General features: G+C 38.6%; 1 protein-coding gene across 2 annotated transcripts in view; it reads right to left on the bottom strand.

Moving 5' to 3' along the window:
* snx9a (sorting nexin 9a) overlaps positions 1 to 22,650 on the bottom strand; it is a 35,340-nt gene that overhangs the window by 10,023 nt on the left and 2,667 nt on the right. Inside the window, exons 2-9 of one of the 2 annotated variants that reach the window (XM_036962283.2) lie at positions 21,729 to 21,815; positions 21,191 to 21,265; positions 12,428 to 12,514; positions 9,771 to 9,873; positions 9,502 to 9,643; positions 9,086 to 9,170; positions 7,750 to 7,875; positions 6,244 to 6,361 (exon numbers count right to left, since the gene is read on the bottom strand). In XM_036962283.2, the coding sequence (XP_036818178.1) occupies positions 6,244 to 6,361; positions 7,750 to 7,875; positions 9,086 to 9,170; positions 9,502 to 9,643; positions 9,771 to 9,873; positions 12,428 to 12,514; positions 21,191 to 21,265; positions 21,729 to 21,815 (823 nt within the window). The remainder of the gene's footprint in view (positions 1 to 6,243; positions 6,362 to 7,749; positions 7,876 to 9,085; positions 9,171 to 9,501; positions 9,644 to 9,770; positions 9,874 to 12,427; positions 12,515 to 21,190; positions 21,266 to 21,728; positions 21,816 to 22,650) is intronic. The other variant, XM_090221344.1, reaches the window with a different exon arrangement.

Raw genomic sequence — 22,650 nt, 5'->3', positions numbered from 1 at the left:
CCATTTACCTCCTGTTAATTACGTTACTGTTAAACCCATTTACCTCCTGTTAATTACATGGTACTGTTAAACCCATTTACCTCCTGTTAATTACGTTACTGTTAAACCCATTTCCTTCCTGTTAATTACATGGTACTGTTAAACCCATTTCCTTCCTGTTAATTACATGGTACTGTTAAACCCATTTCCTTCCTGTTAATTACGTTACTGTTAAACCCATTTACTTCCTGTTAATTACATGGTACTGTTAAACCCATTTACCTCCTGTTAATTACGTTACTGTTAAACCCATTTACCTCCTGTTAATTACATGGTACTGTTAAACCCATTTCCTTCCTGTTAATTACATGGTACTGTTAAACCCATTTCCTTCCTGTTAATTACGTTACTGTTAAACCCATTTACTTCCTGTTAATTACGTTAATGTTAAAACCATTTCTTTCCTGTTAATTACATGGTACTGTTAAACCCATTTCCTTCCTGTTAATTACGTTACTGTTAAACCCATTTACTTCCTGTTAATTACGTTACTGTTAAACCCATTTCCTTCCTGTTAATTACGTGTTACTGTTAAACCCATTTCCTTCCTGTTAATTACGTTACTGTTAAACCCATTTCCTTCCTGTTAATTACGTGGTACTGTTAAACCCATTTCCTTCCTGTTAATTAAGTGTTACTGTTAAACCCACTTACCTCCTGTTAATTACATGGTACTGTTAAACCCATGTTAAACCCATTTCCTTCCTGTTAATTACATGGTACTGTTAAACCCATTTACCTCCTGTTAATTACATGGTACTGTTAAACCCATTTACTTCCTGTTAATTACGTGTTACTGTTAAACCCATTTCTTTCCTGTTAATTACATGGTACTGTTAAACCCATTTCCTTCCTGTTAATTACGTGTTACTGTTAAACCCATTTCCTTCCTGTTAATTACATGGTACTGTTAAACCCATTTCCTTCCTGTTAATTACATGGTACTGTTAAACCCATTTCCTTCCTGTTAATTACGTTACTGTTAAACCCATTTCCTTCCTGTTAATTACATGGTACTGTTAAACCCATTTCCTTCCTGTTAATTACATGGTACTGTTAAACCCATTTCTTTCCTGTTAATTACATGGTACTGTTAAACCCATTTACCTCCTGTTAATTACATGGTACTGTTAAACCCATTTACCTCCTGTTAATTACATGGTACTGTTAAACCCATTTACCTCCTGTTAATTACATGGTACTGTTAAACCCATTTACTTCCTGTTAATTACGTTACTGTTAAACCCATTTCCTTCCTGTTAATTACGTGTTACTGTTAAACCCATTTCTTTCCTGTTAATTACATGGTACTGTTAAACCCATTTACCTCCTGTTAATTACATGGTACTGTTAAACCCATTTACTTCCTGTTAATTACGTTACTGTTAAACCCATTTCCTTCCTGTTAATTACATGGTACTGTTAAACCCATTTCCTTCCTGTTAATTACATGGTACTGTTAAACCCATTTCTTTCCTGTTAATTACATGGTACTGTTAAACCCATTTACCTCCTGTTAATTACATGGTACTGTTAAACCCATTTACCTCCTGTTAATTACATGGTACTGTTAAACCCATTTACCTCCTGTTAATTACATGGTACTGTTAAACCCATTTACCTCCTGTTAATTACATGGTACTGTTAAACCCATTTACTTCCTGTTAATTACGTTACTGTTAAACCCATTTCCTTCCTGTTAATTACGTTACTGTTAAACCCATTTCCTTCCTGTTAATTACATGGTACTGTTAAACCCATTTCCTTCCTGTTAATTACATGGTACTGTTAAACCCATTTCCTTCCTGTTAATTACATGGTACTGTTAAACCCATTTCCTTCCTGTTAATTACATGGTACTGTTAAACCCATTTCCTTCCTGTTAATTACGTTACTGTTAAACCCATTTCCTTCCTGTTAATTACATGGTACTGTTAAACCCATTTCTTTCCTGTTAATTACATGGTACTGTTAAACCCATTTACCTCCTGTTAATTACATGGTACTGTTAAACCCATTTCCTTCCTGTTAATTACATGGTACTGTTAAACCCATTTCCTTCCTGTTAATTACGTTACTGTTAAACCCATTTCCTTCCTGTTAATTACATGGTACTGTTAAACCCATTTCCTTCCTGTTAATTACATGGTACTGTTAAACCCATTTACTTCCTGTTAATTACGTTACTGTTAAACCCATTTCCTTCCTGTTAATTACGTTACATTTAAACCCATTTCCTTCCTGTTAATTACATGGTACTGTTAAACCCATTTCCTTCCTGTTAATTACATGGTACTGTTAAACCCATTCACCTCCTGTTAATTACATGGTACTGTTAAACCCATTTCCTTCCTGTTAATTACATGGTACTGTTAAACCCATTTCCTTCCTGTTAATTACGTTACTGTTAAACCCATTTCCTTCCTGTTAATTACGTTACTGTTAAACCCATTTCCTTCCTGTTAATTACGTTACTGTTAAACCCATTTCCTTCCTGTTAATTACGTTACTGTTAAACCCGTTTACTTCCTGTTAATTACATGGTACTGTTAAACCCATTTCCTTCCTGTTAATTACGTTACTGTTAAACCCATTTCCTTCCTGTTAATTACATGGTACTGTTAAACCCATTTCCTTCCTGTTAATTACATGGTACTGTTAAACCCATTTCCTTCCTGTTAATTACATGGTACTGTTAAACCCATTTCCTTCCTGTTAATTACGTGTTACTGTTAAACCCATTTCCTTCCTGTTAATTACATGGTACTGTTAAACCCATTTCCTTCCTGTTAATTACATGGTACTGTTAAACCCATTTCCTTCCTGTTAATTACATGGTACTGTTAAACCCATTTCCTTCCTGTTAATTACATGGTACTGTTAAACCCATTTCCTTCCTGTTAATTACATGGTACTGTTAAACCCATTTCCTTCCTGTTAATTACATTAATGTTAAACTCATTTACCTCCTGTTAATTACATTACTGTTAAACCCATTTCCTTCCTGTTAATTACGTTACTGTTAAACCCATTTCCTTCCTGTTAATTACGTTACTGTTAAACCCATTTCCTTCCTGTTAATTACATGGTACTGTTAAACCCATTTCCTTCCTGTTAATTACGTTACTGTTAAACCCATTTCCTTCCTGTTAATTACGTTACTGTTAAACCCATTTCCTTCCTGTTAATTACATGGTACTGTTAAACCCATTTCCTTCCTGTTAATTACATGGTACTGTTAAACCCATTTCCTTCCTGTTAATTACATGGTACTGTTAAACCCATTTCCTTCCTGTTAATTACATTAATGTTAAACTCATTTACCTCCTGTTAATTACATTACTGTTAAACCCATTTCCTTCCTGTTAATTACGTTACTGTTAAACCCATTTCCTTCCTGTTAATTACGTTACTGTTAAACCCATTTCCTTCCTGTTAATTACATGGTACTGTTAAACCCATTTCCTTCCTGTTAATTACGTTACTGTTAAACCCATTTCCTTCCTGTTAATTACATGGCACTGTTAAACCCATTTCCTTCCTGTTAATTACGTTACTGTTAAACCCATTTCCTTCCTGTTAATTACATGGTACTGTTAAACCCATTTACCTCCTGCTAATTACGTTACTGTTAAACCCATTTACTTCCTGTTAATTACGTGGTACTGTTAAACCCATTTCATTCCTGTTAATTACATGTTACTGTTAAACCCATTTCCTTCCTGTTAATTACGTGTTACTGTTAAACCCATTTCCTTCCTGTTAATTACATTACTGTTAAACCCATTTCCTTCCTGTTAATTACGTTACTGTTAAACCCATTTCCTTCCTGTTAATTACATTACTGTTAAACCCATTTCCTTCCTGTTAATTACATGGTACTGTTAAACCCATTTCTTTCCTGTTAATTACATGGTACTGTTAAACCCATTTCCTTCCTGTTAATTACGTTACTGTTAAACCCATTTCCTTCCACTTTATTCACCCGGCAGCACTACTTGACCCTTCATGCACTTTTTATGTTTTGATTTCACCCTGATATGTGTTTTGTCCCTTCTAAATCACTACAACCCTATCTAACCCTAACCCTATTTCACCCTGATATGTGTTTTGTCCCTTCTAAATCACTACAACCCTATCTAACCCTAACCCTAACCCTATTTCACCCTGATATGTGTTTTGTCCCTACTAAATCACTACAACCCTATCTAACCCTAACCCTATTTCACCCTGATATGTGTTTTGTCCCTTCTAAATCACTACAACCCTATCTAACCCTAACCCTAACCCTAACCCTATTTCACCCTGATATGTGTTTTGTCCCTTCTAAATCACTACAACCCTATCTAACCCTAACCCTATTTCACCCTGATATGTGTTTTGTCCCTACTAAATCACTACAACCCTATCTAACCCTAACCCTATTTCACCCTGATATGTGTTTTGTCCCTTCTAAATCACTACAACCCTATCTAACCCTAACCCTATTTCACCCTGATATGTGTTTTGTACCTACTAAATCACTACAACCCTATCTAACCCTAACCCTATTTCACCCTGATATGTGTTTTGTCCCTTCTAAATCACTACAACCCTATCTAACCCTAACCCTATTTCACCCTGATATGTGTTTTGTCCCTTCTAAATCACTACAACCCTATCTAACCCTAACCCTATTTCACCCTGATATGTGTTTTGTCCCTTCTAAATCACTACAACCCTATCTAACCCTAACCCTATTTCACCCTGATATGTGTTTTGTCCCTTCTAAATCACTACAACCCTATCTAACCCTAACCCTATTTCACCCTGATATGTGTTTTGTACCTACTAAATCACTACAACCCTATCTCCCGGCCGTAAAAGCCAACAACATCCACCATCATATTCTCCTCCCCCTCGGTCTTTGCGTTGTGTGTAAAAACAACAACAACAGATAATTGGATTTCTCTCATCACCATGTTAATAGACGTACCATAGTGACATTCTGAACCAGTAAATTACAAAACCTATTTTATACTAAACTTTAACATTTATACCTGTAATAATAATAATAATAAATGCCATTTAGAAGACACTTTTATCCAACGTGACTTGCATTCATTTTGTGTGTATGGGCTGTCAGGGGAATCGATAAAACACCTCATTAGATGGCCATTGTCAACAGGCTCCAATAGAGAACTATTTATGACCTCACTAGGTGGCCATTGTCAACAGGCTCCAATACAGAACTATTTATGACCTCACTAGATGGCCATTGTCAACAGGCTCCAATACAGAACTATTTATGACCTCACTAGGTGGCCATTGTCAACAGGTGCCAATACAGAACTATTTATGACCTCACTAGGTGGCCATTGTCAACAGGTGCCAATACAGAACTATTTATGACCTCACTAGATGGCCATTGTCAACAGGCTCCAATACAGAACTATTTATGACCTCACTAGATGGCCATTGTCAACAGGTGCCAATACAGAACTATTTATGACCTCACTAGGTGGCCATTGTCAACAGGTGCCAATACAGAACTATTTATGACCTCACTAGGTGGCCATTGTCAACAGGTGCCAATACAGAACTATTTATGACCTCACTAGATGGCCATTGTCAACAGGCTCCAATACAGAAATATTTATGACCTCACTAGATGGCCATTGTCAACAGGCTCCAATACAGAAATATTTATGACCTCACTAGATGGCCATTGTCAACAGGCTCCAATACATAAATATTTATGACCTCACTAGATGGCCATTGTCAACAGGTGCCAATACAGAACTATTTATGACCTCACTAGATGGCCATTGTCAACAGGTGCCAATACAGAACTATTTATGACCTCACTAGGTGGCCATTGTCAACAGGTGCCAATACAGAACTATTTATGACCTCACTAGATGGCCATTGTCAACAGGCTCCAATACAGAAATATTTATGACCTCACTAGATGGCCATTGTCAACAGGCTCCAATACAGAAATATTTACGACCTCACTAGATGGCCATTGTCAACAGGCTCCAATACAGAACTATTTATGACCTCACTAGATGGCCATTGTCAACAGGCTCCAATACAGAACTATTTATACTTGAAGGACGCCTTACACACAGCTCAATACATATTTTCTAAAGCCACGCTTTTTCAGACCACAAGACCTATTCAGGAAAAACTGAGGCGACGGTTGCCATGGAAGCCACTGACCTGTGACTTGTTTGTCAGGCAGCGAGGGGATGGGGATGGCGGAACCAAACTTCTCCAACAGGCGCTCATACAGCCAATCAAAATGCTTATACCTGTGATTGACAGGTCTGTTGGTCGTCTGTAGAAAACACAAAAAGAAGAGTCAGAGAAGTGTGTGTGTGTGTGTGTGTATGTGTGTGTGTGTGTGTGTGTGTGTGTGTTATTAAACAACTAAATTGACCAACATCAGTTCAATTACTTGAATTCCATTTAGTTTGTATTTTTTTGTGAGCTCTGCGCACCGTAGAGAAATCAGATCAAGAACAAACTGTGGGCCGCTGGAAGTTGTAGTTTTCAACAGAAAATATTAAACTTAGTTCAGGGCAGAAAACGTGGTAATTAACTACAATGACTACAATCCATTGCGCCTGCCCTGCTCTTCCGGCCCCAGAAAGACACACGAGAGAGGAATGTACACAGCACAACGACAATAGGGATATTGACAGTTCGTTAGGTAGCTGTACCCGATTAATATTTGTAGTACTTGGTAATTAGCCGTCTTGAAAGTATGCCCTATCTACTATGAAGAACAACTAAAATAGTTTTATCGTCAGACAGCGCTGCAGCATATTAGGTAGCTACTAGATAGCTAGTTACTATTACATATTAGGTAGCTACTAGCTAGCTAGTTACTATTACATATTAGGTAGCTACTAGCTAGCTAGTTACTATTACATATTAGGTAGCTACTAGCTAGCTAGTTACTATTACATATTAGGTAGCTACTAGCTAGCTAGTTACTATTACATTTTAGGTAGCTACTAGCTAGCTAGTTACTATTACATATTAGGTAGCTACTAGCTAGCTAGTTACTATTACATATTAGGTAGCTACTAGCTAGCTAGTTACTATTACATATTAGGTAGCTACTAGCTAGCTAGTTACTATTACATATTAGGTAGCTATTAGCTAGCTAGTTACTATTACATATTAGGTAGCTACTAGCTAGCTAGTTACTATTACATATTAGGTAGCTACTGGCTAGCTAGTTACTATTACATATTAGGTAGCTACTGGCTAGCTAGTTACTATTACATATTAGGTAGCTACTGGCTAGCTAGTTACTATTACATATTAGGTAGCTACTAGCTAGCTAGTTACTATTACATATTAGGTAGCTACTAGCTAGCTAGTTACTATTACATATTAGGTAGCTACTAGATAGCCAGCTAGCTAGTTACTAGCCTAGCTAAATAGGATGACTTGTTAATGAGGTTAGATGGTTGGCTGCTACTGCCTGAGCAGAGATGACAGTCCTCAAATAAAAACAACTTAATAAGACACTTGAATGTTCTAAAAATGTGGCTTTGGAATTTCTACAAAAATTTCATTTCTATTAAAAAGCTTAAGCATAATTATTTTTTATTTTTATACAAATCAAAACGGAAAAATTGTTTATTTTTCACCGAACTGAAACGACCCCAAAAAGCACTAATCGCTCAGCACTAGTGTGTGTGTGATACTCACGTTGGGTGTGACCTGATATTCTATGTAACTCTTCAGCCCATACATCTTAGAGCCCTTTTTAGGATCAGCCACGACACAGTCAAGAGGAGACTGGGGATACAGCCACACTGGCCCCACATCTCCCATCTACACACACACACACACACACACAAACAATTACTACATTGCTATTACCATCTAGAGTAGCAGATGGAGTTTCCCCCCCAAAAATGTAATGCCTTGTAAATGTACTGTTACATAAATGTAGAGTAATGTAATGTTATATAAATAATGTCATCTAAATATAATGTGAATGTAATATAATGTAAATGTAATGCCTTGTAAAAGTAATGTAAAGTAATGCAGCTGGATGTAAAAGTAATTTATTGTAAAGTCATGTCAATGTAATGTTACTGTAATGTAATGTACTGTAATGTTAATGTAATGTACTGTAAAGCAATGTTAACGTAATGTACTGTAAAGTAATGTTAACTCAATGTACTGTAAAGCAATGTTAATGCAATGTACTGTAAAGTAATGTTAATTCAATGGACTGCAAAGTAATGTTAACGCAATGTACTGTAAAGTAATGTTAACGTGGTGTACTGTAAAGTAATGTTAATGTAATGTACTGTAATGTACTGTAATGTTAATGCAATGTACTGTAAAGTAATGTTAATGTAGTGTACTGTAATGTAATGTTAATGTAATGTACTGTAAAGTAATGTTAATGAAATGTACTGTAATGTACTGTAAAGTAATGCTCATGCAATGTACTATAATGTAATGTTAATGTAATGTACTATTAATGTTAATGTAATGTACATTCATGTTAATGTACTGCAAAGTAATGTTATGTACTGTAAAGTAATGGTCATGTAATGTTAATGTAATGTACTGTAAAGTTAATGTACTGTAATGTACTGTAAAGTAATGTTATGTACTGTAAAGTAATGTTAATGCAATGTACTGTAAAGTAATGTTAATGTACTGTACTTTAATGTTAATGTACTGTAAAGTAATGTTATGTACTGTAAAGTAATGTTCATGTAATGTTAATGTAATGTACTGCAAAGTAATGTTAATGTACTGTAATGTACTGCAGAGTAATGTAATGTACTGTAAAGTAATGTTCATGCAATGTACTGTAAAGCTATGTTAATGTACTGTACATTAATGTTAATGTACTGTAAAGTAATGTTATGTACTGTAAAGTAATGTTATGTACTGTAAAGTAATGTTCATGCAATGTACTGTAAAGTAATGTTATGTACTGTAAAGTAATGTTCATGTAATGTTAATGTAATGTACTGTAAAGTAATGTCATGTAAATGTGTAGAACAGATGGATGACTCACATAGATGGCCAGTCTGTCTTTGCCTTTGGGTGGTAGTTTAGCCAGGAGGTACACCTCTGGGTTGGGGATCTTAGAGAACGCAAACCTAGTGGAAGAATACGGACCTAGAGTACCAGTCAAAAGTTTGGACACACCTACTCTTTCAAGGGGTTTTCTTTATTTTTACTATTTTCTACATTGTAGAATATTAGTGAAGACATTAAAACTATGAAGTAACACATATGGAATCATGTAGTAACCAAATAAAGTGTTAAACAAATCAAAATATATTTAATATTTGAGATTCTTCAAAGTAGCCACCCTTTGCCTTGATGACAGCTTTGCACACTCTTTTTTTGAAAAGTTACCAGAATTTTGCAACCCTAGTGAAATGCAACATTTAAAAATAAATAAGTGTGAGTGTTTGTGTGTCTTACTTGTTGAGGGATATCTTCATGTGTGTGTGTGTGTTGCGGCCTGTCGCCTCTCCTTCCTCCTCGCCTGTAGTTTCTCCATAACCCCCTGTTGATCTGGCATCATCCCACTCTTCGTCCCACTCACCATCATCGTCATCATCACCTTCACACACGCACAAACAAACGCACACGCACAAACAAGGACATTAGAAAAAAAAACAACAACTAATAAATGCAACATTAGAAATACAACAACATTTACAAACATCTTGTGTGTCTGTGTGTGTCACCTGCATTCTGTTGAGTCTGCGCGTATCCCTGGGTGTCCCATCCCCCGGCTGTCTTGTTGGTGTAAGCTCCTCCCCCAGACCAAGGGTTGTCACCGTTAGCAACCTGCAAACAACAACAGCAGCAGTGAACTCTGGGAAATGTTTCACAGAGCTGCTTAAAAAAAAAAGAAGACTGCTTCAGCCTGTTCTGTTTTAAAGGCTAAGTGGCTTGATGTTTTGAAGTGGCGTGGCTCTAACCAAGGCAGTCGTAATGGCTAAAGTGTGTGTGTGGTGCATGCTGTCCTGCTTTTTACAGTTTTAATGGCTCAAGCGGGGACAGAGCAGGTACCTGGATGTTTGTGTGTGTTTTAATGGCCCAAGCGTGGACAGAACTGGCCTTGGGCCTACAAAAGAGAAGCTCCAACGCCATGCTAACGACCATTTCCCCTTCCTGCCTGACTATAAACATCTCTCTCTCTCGATTTAAGGGGCTTTATTGGCATGGGAAACATACCATGGGGCAAAAAAGTATTTAGTCAGCCATCAATTGTGCAAGTTCTCCCACTTAGATATATGAGAGAGGCCTGTAATGTTCATCATCGGTACACTTCAACTATGACAGACAAAATTAGAAAAAAAATCCAGAAAATCACATTGTAGGATTTTTTATTAATTTATTTGCAAATTATGGTGGAAAATACGTATTTAGTCACCTACAAACAAGCAAGATTTCTGGCTCTCACAGACCTGTAAATTCTTCTTTAAGAGGCTCCTCTGTCCTCCACTCGTTACCTGTATTAATGGCACCTGTTTGAACTTGTTATCAGTATAAAAGACACCTGTCCACAACCTCAAACAGTCACACTCCAAACTCCACTATGGCCAAGACCAAAGAGCTGTCAAAGGACACCAGAAACAAAATTGTAGACCTGCACCAGGCTGGGAAGACTGAATCTGCAATAGCTAAGCAGCTTGGTTTGAAGAAATCAACTATGGGAGCAATTATTAGGAAATGGAAGACATACAAGACCACTGATAATCTCCCTTGATCTGGGGCTCCCCGCAAGATCTCACCCCGTGGGGTCAAAATGATCACAAGAACGGTGAGCAAAAATCCCAGAACCACACAGGGGGACCTAGTGAATGACCTGCAGAGAGCTGGGACCAAAGTAACAAAGCCTACCATCAGTAACACACTACGCCGCCAGGGACTCAAATCCTGCAGTGCCAGACGTGTCCCCCTGCTTAAGCCAGTACATGTCCAGGCCCGTCTGAAGTTTGTTAGGGAGCATTTGGATGATCCAGAAGAAGATTGGGAGAATGTCATATGGTCAGATGAAACCAAAATAAGAACTTTTTGGTAAAAACTCAACTCGTCGTGTTTGGAGGACAAAGAATGCTGAGTTGCATCCAAAGAACACCATACCTACTGAGAAGCATGGGGGTGGAAACATCATGCTTTGGGGCTGTTTTTCTGCAAAGGGACCAGGACGTCTGATCCGTGTAAAGGAAAGAATGAATGGGGTCATGTATCATGAGATTTTGAGTGAAAACCTCCTTCCATCAGCAAGGGCATTGAAGATGAAACGTGGCTGGGTCTTTCAGCATGACAATGATCCCAAACACACCGCCCGGGCAACGAAGGAGTGGCTTCGTAAGAAGCATTTCAAGGTCCTGGAGTGGCCTAGCCAGTCTCCAGATCTCAACCCCATAGAAAATCTTTGGAGGGAGTTGAAAGTCTGTGTTGCCCAGCAACAGCCCCAAAACATCACTGCTCTAGAGGAGATCTGCATGGAGGAATGGACCAAAATACCAGCAACAGTGTGTGAAAACAAAGGGTATATAACAAAGTATTGAGTTAAACTTTTGTTATTGACCAAATACTCATTTTCCACCATAATTTGCAAATAAATTCATTAAAAATCCTACAATGTGATTTTTTTTTTTTCTAATTTTGTCTGTCATAGTTGAAGTGTACCTATGATGAAAATTACAGGCCTCTCTCATCTTTTTAAGTGGGAGAACTTGCACAATTGGTGGCTGACTAAATACTTTTTTTTGCCCCACTGTATGTTAACATTGCCAAAGCAAGTGAAATAGATCATAAACAAAAGTGAAATAAACAATAACAAATGAACAGTAAACATTACACTCACAAAAGTTCCAAAAGAATAAAGACATTTCAAATGTGGTATTATGTATATTTACAGCGTTGTAACAATGTGCAAAAGTACAAAAGGGAAAATAAAATAAACATAAATATGGGTTGTATTTACAATGGTGTTTGTTCTTCACTGGTTGCCCTTTTCTTGTGGCAATAGGTCACAAATCTTGCTGCTGTGATGGCACACTGTGGAATTTCACCCAGTAGATATGGGAGTTTATTGAAATCGTATTTGTTTTCGAATTCTGTGTAATCTGAGGGAAATATGTGTCTCTAATATGGTCATACATTTGGGAGGAAGTGCAGCTCAGTTTCCACATCATTTTGTTGACAGTGTGCACATAGCCTGTCTTCTCAAGAACCAGGTCTGCCTATGGCAGCCTTTCTCAATGGCAAGGCAATGTTGGTCACTGAGTCTGTACATAATCAAAGCTTTCTTTAATTTAGAGACCGAGACCAGTCCCTCTCTTTCTCTCTCAAGCCCCATAACTTATAGTAATGAAGTGGTGTGTACCTGAGTGTTTGTGCTGTTGCTGGACTCGGGGCTGTAGGCATTCGGATAGGTAGCTGTCTCTGGTGTTGTGGATGACACCGCACCAACCTGAGAGATGAGGGGGGATTGTAATAATCATCCACATTTTGACTTTATCTTTACCCCCTAAGGACAAAGACAGTAGTCATGGCTATCTTTCCCATGTCTGCAGGATGCAAACATCACTGTTTGTACTACAGGGATCACAGTAAACGTACTTTGCAAAGACACAGTGTTGCTTTAGGGTCACACTGTTAGCGACATTTAGTCAAGTTTATTTTGGCGTGGTACTTGGGATGTTCAAAACATTTTCCAGAGTTCAACTTTGATCTTTGCAGTGCTACGGCTCCCCAGTGATGTCACGTAGGTCAACAAAACACAAAGGCGGTGTGATGGGGTCTCACAAAGACTACTCGACATACTAGCCCTGTATGACTGAGGAATGCCGCGCGCACACACACACACACACACACACACACACACACACACACACACACACACACAAGCTTGAACGATAAACCGCCTTCCTTTTACCGAAGCATTTTGTGTTACCGAAGCAAGTTGTTAATTTTCCGTGATTTTGATACACAACGTTCTAGTTGACTGATAAACAGTTTCTATCTCCAGGCTATCAGACTGTTAAATAGTCACCGCTAGCCGCCCAGAACCCTGCCCTGAACTTAGTTACTGTTACTAGGCCGCTACCACCCGGTACTCTACCCTGCACCTTAGAGACTGCTGCCCTATGTACATACATACATACACACATGGAACACTGAGAAACTAAATGCATTCAACTGAAATGTGTCTTCCACATTTAACCCAACCCCTCTGAATCAGAGAGGTGTGTCTTCCACAATTAACCCAACCCCTCTGAATCAGAGAGGTGTGTCTTCCACATTTAACCCAACCCCTCTGAATCAGAGAGGTGTGTCTTCCACATTTAACCCAACCCCTCTGAATCAGAGAGGTGTGTCTTCCACATTTAGCCCAACCCCTCTGAATCAGAGAGGTGTGTCTTCCACATTTAGCCCAACCCCTCTGAATCAGAGAGGTGTGTCTTCCACATTTAACCCAACCCCTCTGAATCAGAGAGGTGTGTCTTCCACATTTAACCCAACCCCTCTGAATCAGAGAGGTGTGTCCTCCACATTTAACCCAACCCCTCTGAATCAGAGAGGTGTGTCTTCCACATTTAGCCCAACCTCTCTGAGTCAGAGAGGTGTGTCTTCCACATTTAACCCAACCCCTCTGAATCAGAGAGTTGTGTCTTCCACATTTAACCCAACCCCTCTGAATCAGAGAGGTGTGTCTTCCACATTTAACCCAACCCCTCTGAATCAGAGAGGTGTGTCTTCCACATTTAGCCCAACCCCTCTGAATCAGAGAGGTGTGTCTTCCACATTTAGCCCAACCCCTCTGAATCAGAGAGGTGTGTCTTCCACATTTAGCCCAACCCCTCTGAATCAGAGAGGTGTGTCTTCCACATTTAACCCAACCCCTCTGAATCAGAGAGGTGCGGAGGGGGGGGGGGGGGGGGGGGGGCTGCCTTAATCGACATTCACGTCATCAGCGCCTGGGGAACAGTGGGTTAACTGTCTTGCTCAGGGGCAGAACGACACATTTTTACCATGTCAGCTCGGGGATTCGATCTAGCAACGCTCCTACCCGCCAGGCTACCTGGTCACTTTAATAACATTTACATACTGTATTACCCACTTCATATGTATAATACTGTATTGTAGTCCAGTCCCATCCTATATACCGACTGCTGTACACCCCTTTTCTAGTCACATACTGGCCATATACTGTCCCGGACTCTGACATTGCTTGTTCCAATATTTCTTAATTATTTTATTTTAATGTTTTGGATCCGCGTGTATTGTTTTGTACTGTTAGGTATTAATGTGCTGTTGGAGCTAAAAACACAAGCATTTGGCTAGTTATTAATGTACTGTTGGAGCTAAAAACACAAGCATTTGGCTAGTTATTAATGTACTGTTGGAGCTAAAAACACAAGCATTTGGCTAGTTATTAATGTACTGTTGGAGCTAAAAACACAAGCATTTGGCTAGTTATTAATGTACTATTGGAGCTAAAAACACAAGAATTTGGCTAGTTATTAATGTACTATTGGAGCTAGGAACATATTCCAGACCTGCCAACCCTGTCCAACTTTTTAGACTACAAGACGCGTGCAGCAAATTGGAGAAAACTCGCAAATCTTGTGTAAAGGCATTTTAGAAGCATTGCCTCTAGAGCAGACACCAGACACTAATTTACTCTTCATCACACAGTCTTCTAAACTCCCGACTCCATTTAAAGCCAAGATGTTTATATTTATTTTTGATTATACTTTTGTAATGCTTTATGTGACGTGGATCATAATTACAGTTTCAGTCTATCAGGTTGCGTGATCCTCGTCATGTTACGTGGAAAATAACAACTAACGGGACGCAGAAATTAAATGTATATCGCACTCGCACATATGCGAGTCATTTTTCATATTTGTATTTAATTTATTTCACTAGCAAATTAAAGTGAACTGCTGTCACTTTAGAGCCCACTGAGTGTTCATCTTCCGTTCGCTGACGTTAGCTTGAAACAATCAGTGTTTACCTTTCCACAGCACACGGAGTCGAAAAGGGATTCGTCCATTTCTGTACAGCTGACAGTCGGCAAACTCAGCATCACAACAAACAGGAGGGGGGGGCAGACACGGGGCAGCTACGTCCAATAAGGATGTATTCATCTCCATGTCCGTTGACACAAACTCCGTACATGTCTATTGGAGACCAATTACTTTATTAAATATTGATTACAAATTGATTGCTCTGGTTTATGCCAAAAGTTTAAAGAAAGGAATATAGATACCATTATAAATTAGACTCAAACAGGATTTATGAAGGCCCGTCACATAAACTCTTAACATTCGTTTAGTCTTGGACCTTATAGATTATTCAGATGCAATTGACTCCGATGTGGTTGTCTTTTTTTTGGGGGGGGGGGGGGGACTTCTGTAAAACCTTTGACACAATTGAACATGAATTTCTCTTTAGGTCACGTAAACCTTTTGGATTCGGTGAAAATATTTATCAACGTCATTCGCATGTTCTACAAAGATATAAATAGTTCTGCGTTACTAAACCTTAATACTTCCAAAATATTGAGTATCAACAGAAGTGTACGACAGGGATGCCCAATTTCACCATTTTTATTCATTCTATCTCTAGATATTCTGAATAATGTACATTTGTATGGCTTAACTATTTTTTAACAAATAAATAAAAAATGTCCCAACTGGCTGATGATACTACTCTTTTTTTAATAAGAGACCATGCCCTTAATGCTATTACCGCATGTTCTATTGCATCAGGTTTAAAACGGAGTGTTTCTAAATGTGAAACCAACTTACACAGAGAGGAAAACATTTCTAGGAACATGCTTTTTCCTGACATTGTCTGGAAAAATGCATGGTTAAGGTCTTACAAATATTGTATACCAAACAAAGTTAAGGAAGTGCACTTTAACATTTGACATGAGATAGAATTACACGAATATATATTATTGAAAATGTTTGGCTATTGATGATATCTGCGTTTTCCCGTGAAAAAGAAGGTGAGAATCTGTCTCACTTGTTCTTTGAATGTAAATTTGTGTCAGAATTTTGGGAGAACAAAATACTTATTTACCATTATGAACACTACCCATGTTTAACATGAAGGATATAATATGTTACCATTATGAACACTACCCATGTTTAACATGAAGGATATAATATGTTACCATTATGAACACTGCCCATGTTTTACATGGAGGATATAATATGTTACCATTATGAACACTACCCATGTTTAACATGAAGGATATAATATGTTACCATTATGAACACTACCCATGTTTAACATGAAGGATATAATATGTTACCATTATGAACACTACCCATGTTTTACATGAAGGATATAATATGTTACCATTATGAACACTGCCCATGTTCTACATGGAGGATATAATATGTTACCATTATGAACACTGCCCATGTTTTACATGGAGGATATAATATGTTACCATTATGAACACTACCCATGTTTAACATGAAGGATATAATATGTTACCATTATGAACACTACCCATGTTTAACATGAAGGATATAATATGTTACCATTATGAACACTACCCATGTTTTACATGAAGGATATAATATGTTACCATTATGAACACTGCCCATGTTCTACATGAAGGATATAATATGTTACCATTATGAACACTGCCCATGTTTTACATGGAGGATATAATATGTTACCATTATGAACACTACCCATGTTTAACATGAAGGATATAATATGTTACCATTATGAACACTACCCATGTTTTACATGAAGGATATAATATGTTACCATTATGAACACTGCCCATGTTCTACATGGAGGATATAATATGTTACCATTATGAACACTGCCCATGTTTTACATGGAGGATATAATATGTTACCATTATGAACACTGCCCATGTTCTACATGGAGGATATAATATGTTACCATTATGAACACTGCCCATGTTTTACATGAAGGATATAATATGTTACCATTATGAACACTACCCATGTTTTTGCCATGAAGGATATAATATGTTACCATTATGAACACTGCCCATGTTTTACATGAAGGATATAATATGTTACTACTACAATGATAACAAGACCATTGAAATTATTGTGATTTTTTTATTTATTATTGTTGCCAAATACTTTATACACAAACAAAAATTCCAAAATTTTATACCAAAATTACACATATTTTTTGATTAAATTTAACTATCTTATTAAAACATTAACCCTTGTGAAAAACAACAAGAATAACATTTTCCTGAATCATTATAATAAGATATTTTCAGTGTGATTACAACTGCACTATAATTTTTATATTTTTTTTATTATTTAATTTATATTTTTTTGCATGTTTTAGTATTTTCTTGTTAATACCTGTGTTTTGTTTTGTATGGTGTAACAATGTCAATTGTTCATCTGTATTATGAAAAATAATAAGTTGAAGCTCGAGAATCGGGATGTTAGATTTACTCAGTGGAATTATTTTTTTATAAAATGTTTTAATAAAATCAAAATCAGGCCCTATTCATTTCTGCGTACTTTTAACTCGGCTCTCGTACTTGCGTACATGGACAGAGCTCGGCGTAGATGGTACGCAAAATGTGTGCATGTTGGTAGGTCTGATAATAATTTAGCTAGGTATTAATGCACTATTGGAGCTAGGAACATAAGCATTTAGCTAGGTATTATTGCACTGTTGGAGCTAGGAACATTAGCATTTAGCTAGGTATAATGCACTGTTGGAGCTAGGAACATTAGCATTTAGCTAGGTATTTGCCTGTCCCTGTTTCGCTGTCTGTTGCTATGTTAGCGAGCCACTCTCACCCCCCTCTCCCCACTGTGTGCACAGAGGAGGGAGTGATGCATTCTGAGAAGCACAAGCATATGACCGTTGCTAAATATGCAAAATACTGTTTTGAAAGCAACTACTGTTGTTCTGGATACAGAGAGAAGAGCCACAGCTTTCTGTGAGTATACTGTTTATTTTTCACCTCTAAATATTGAGTTCATGGCACCACTTTACAACCAGAGTAGGCTGTAGTATGGTTTTAAAATGGTGACCAAATAGGCCTACCAGTAAACATGTGTCCATTAGCTAAAGCAAAGTTATACATGCCCTGGCACCACAGACAGCCTACAGTTGAAATTAGAAGTTTACATAAACTCTGGAAAATTCCAGAAAATTCCAGAAAATTATGTCATGGCTTTAGAATCATCTGATAGGCTAATTTACATAATTTGAGTCAATTGGAGGTAACTGTGGATGTATTTCAAGACCTACCTTCAAAATCAGTGCAAATCTCCTTGACATCATGGGAAAATCAAAAGAAATCAGCCAAGACCTCAGAAAAACATTTGTAGACCCCCACAAGTCTGATTCACCCTTGGAAGCAATTTGCAAACGCCTGAAGGAACTACGTTCATCTGTACAAACAATAGTACGCAAGTATAAACACCATGGGACCACGCAGCCGTCATACCGCTCAGGAAGGAGATGCGTTCTGTCTCCTAGAGATGAATGTACTTTGGTGCGAAAAGTGCAAATCAATCCCAGAACAACAGCAAAGGACCTTGTGAAGATGCTGGAGGAAACAGGTACAAAAGTATCTATATCCATAGTAAAACGAGTCCTATGTTGACCTAACCTGAAAGACCTCTCAGCAAGGAAGAAGCCACTGCTCCAAAACCGCCATAAAAAAGCCAGACTACGGTTTGCAACTGCACATGGGGACAAACATCAGACTTTTTGGAGAAATGTCCTCTGGTCTGATGAAACAAAAATAGAACTGTTTGGCCAAAATGACCATCGTTATGTTAGGAGGAAAAAGGGGGATACTTGCAAGCTGAAGAACACCATCCCAACCGTGAAGCATGGGGGTGGGAGCATCATGTTGTGGGGGTGCTTTGCTGCAGGAAGGACTGGTGCACTTCACAAAATAGATGGCATCATGAGGCAGGAACATTATGTGGATATATTGAAGCAACATCTCAAGACATCAGTCAGGAAGTTAAAGATTGGTCGCAAATGAGTCTTCCAAATGGACAATGACCCCAAGCATACTTCCAAAGTTGTGGCAAAATGGCTTAAGGACAACAAAATCAAGGTATTGGAGTGGCCATCACAAAGCCCTGACCTCAATCCTATAGAAAATACGTGGGCAGAACTGAAAAATCGTGTGCGAGCAAGGAAGCCTACAAACCTGACTCTGTTACACCAGCTCTGTCAAGAGGAATGGGCCAAAATTCATCCAGCTCATTGTGGGAAGCTTGTAGAAGGCTACCCGAAACGTTTGACCCAAATTAAACAATTTAAAGGCAATGCTACCAAATACTAATTCAATGCATGTAAACTTCTGACCCGGGTAAATTCAGTCCAGTAAATTCAGAAAGTAAAGCAGATTCCAAAATCCAAATGTTCCTAATTAAAAAGCATTGAAGAGAATTGGAATTTCAGTGTACTTCCTTAATTGACTGGAATGTATATGGAGTTTAACCCAAACCTGGGACCTTAATGCAGGGAAACTTAAATCCGTTTTACTACATTTCCACCAGTATGTTCAAATGTGCAACCACAGGGAGAAAAAAAAAACTCTAGACCACCTTTACTCCACACAGACACGCGTACAAAGCTCTCCCTCGCCCTCCATTTGGCAAATCTGACCATAATTATATCTATCCTCCTTCCTCTTTACAAGCAAACAAATTAAAGCAGGAAGCACCAGTGTCTCGATCAATAAAAAATTGGTCAGATGAAGCAGATGTTAAACTACAGGACTGTTTTGCTAGCACAGACTGGAATATGTTTCGGGATTCTTCTGATGGCATTGAGGAGTACACCAGTACACCAGTACTGTACACCAGTACTGTACACCACATCAGTCACTGGCTTCATCAATAAGTGCATCGAGGACGTCGTCCCCACAGTGACTGTACGTACACACCCCAACCAGAAGCCATGGATTACAGGCAACATCAGCATTGAGCTAAAAGGTAGAGCTGCCGCTTTCAAGGAGCGGGACTCTAACCTGGAAGCTTATAAGAAATACCGCAATGTCCTCCGATGAACCATCAAACCAGGCAAAGCGTCAATACAGGATGAAGATTGAATCGTACTACACCGGCTCCGACGCTCGTCGGATGTGGCAGGGCTTGCAAGCTATTACAGACTACAAAAGGAAGCACAGACGAGAGCTGCCCAATGACCCGAGCCTATCAGACGAGCTAAATTACTTCTGTGCTCGCTTCGAGGCAAGTAACACTGAAACATACATGAGAGCATCAGCTGTCCCGGATGACTGTGTGATCACGCTCTCCGCAGCCAATGTGAGTAAGACCTTTAAACAGGTCAACATTCACAAGTTTGCAGGACCAGACGGATAACCAGGACGTGTACTGCGAGCATGCGCTAACCAACTGGCAAGTGTCTTCACTTACATTTTCAACCTCTCCCTGTCTGAGTCTGTAATACCAACATGTTTCAAGCAGACCACCATAGTCCCTGTGCCCAAGAACACGAAGGTAACCTGCCGAAATGACTACCGATCCGTAGCACTCACGCCAGGCTGTGTCAGAGGAAGGCCCTAAAAATTGTCAAAGACTCCAGCCACTCTAGGCATAGACTGTTCTCTCTGCCACCGCACATAAAGTGGTACCGGAGTGCCAAGTCTAGGCCCAAGAGGCTCATAAACAGCTTCTACCCCCAAGCCATAAGACTCCTGAACATCTAATCAAATGACTACCCAGACTATTTGCATTGCCCCCCACCCCCCCTCTATTACACTGCTACTACTCTCTGTTATTATCTATGCATAGTCACTTTAATAACTCTACCTACATGTACATATTACCTCAATTACCTCGACTAACCGGTGCCCCTGCACACTAACCCCTATATATAGCCTCGCTATTGTTATTTTACTGCTGCTCTTTAATTATTTGTTACTTTTATTTCTTATTCTTGTATTGCTTTTTTTTTAAACTGCATTGTTGGTTAAGGGCTTATAAGTAAGCATTTCACTGTAAGGTCTACCTACACATGTTGTATTCAGCACATGTGACAAATAACACTTGATTAGATACGTAGTAAATTTTTCACACTGTTTTGGTGTGTAATCCGTAATGAACAGACACACACTAACCTGTAAGTAGTCTTCTGGCACCAGCCCACTTTCTCCTCTGGAGTTCTGAGCCTCTATCCATCCTCCACCAACATTCTACAAAGAGAGAGGAGGGGCAGAGAGAGGGAGAGGAAGAGAGAAGAGAAGAGGGAGGGAGAGGAAGAGAGAGAATGGGGAGAGGAAGAGAGAAGAGGGAGAGAGAGGGAGAGGAAGAGAGAGAAGGGGAGAGAGAGGAAGAGCGATAAGGGGGAGAAAGAGGGAGAGGGAGAGAGAGAAGGGGGAGAGATAGGGAGAGGAAGAGAGGAGAGGGAAAGAAAGAGAGGGAGAGGAAGAGAGAGAAGGGGAAGAGAGGGAGAGGAAAAGAGAGAGAGAAGGGGGAGAGAGGGAGAGAGGAAGAGAGAAAGGGGAGAGAGGGAGAGGAAGAGTGAGAGAGAGAGAGAGAAGAGGAACAGAGAGAAGAGGTATGAAGTTATTCATCAGAGCCTGGACAGAAAAGTGTGAAATGTAACTCTGTAGTATTTCAGGTGACTTTGGCCAGCCAGTCAGATCCTGTGTGTACCTGATTGAGGACGGTGACAGTCTCTCCTTCTCTGACTGTCAACTCGTTATTTCCTGGTTCAGCACTGAAGTCATATATCACCTGGGCCTGAAACAGAGCACACACAGTGATGACCTCGGGACCACTCTGAATGGTACTGTAGGACGTAGTCATAGGACACAGTGATGACCTCAGGACCACTCTGAATGGTACTGTGTACACACACACACACACTGCCTCCCTCTCTAAAACACTGGCGCTACAACCTACAAAAAGCAGTTCACAGTAGAGACTGGAAGATAAACATGTAAATACACACATACATACATACATACTGTACATACATACATACATACATACTGTACATACATACATACTGTACATACATACATACATACTGTACATACATACATACATACTGTACATACATACATACATACATACTGTACATACATACATACATACATACTGTACATACATACATACATACTGTACATACATACATACATACATACATACATACATACATACTGTACATACATACATACATACATACATACATACTGTACATACATACATACATACTGTACATACATACATACATACTGTACATACATACATACATACATACATACTGTACATACATACATACATACATACATACTGTACATACATACATACATACTGTACATACATACATACATACATACATACATACATACATACATACATACTGTACATACATACATACATACATACATACATACTGTACATACATACATACACACATACTGTACATACATACTGTACATACATACTGTACATACATACATACATACATACATACTGTACATACATACATACATACTGTACATACATACATACATACATACTGTACATACATACATACATACATACTGTACATACATACATACATACATCC

The sequence above is a fragment of the Oncorhynchus mykiss genome, chromosome 25 (assembly GCF_057628025.1).
Source record: "Oncorhynchus mykiss isolate SJ-2025 chromosome 25, ASM5762802v1, whole genome shotgun sequence".
Classification (NCBI taxonomy): domain Eukaryota; kingdom Metazoa; phylum Chordata; class Actinopteri; order Salmoniformes; family Salmonidae; genus Oncorhynchus; species Oncorhynchus mykiss.
The sequence above is the reverse complement of the archived record's forward strand: the minus strand, read 5'-3'. Positions and strand labels throughout refer to the sequence as shown.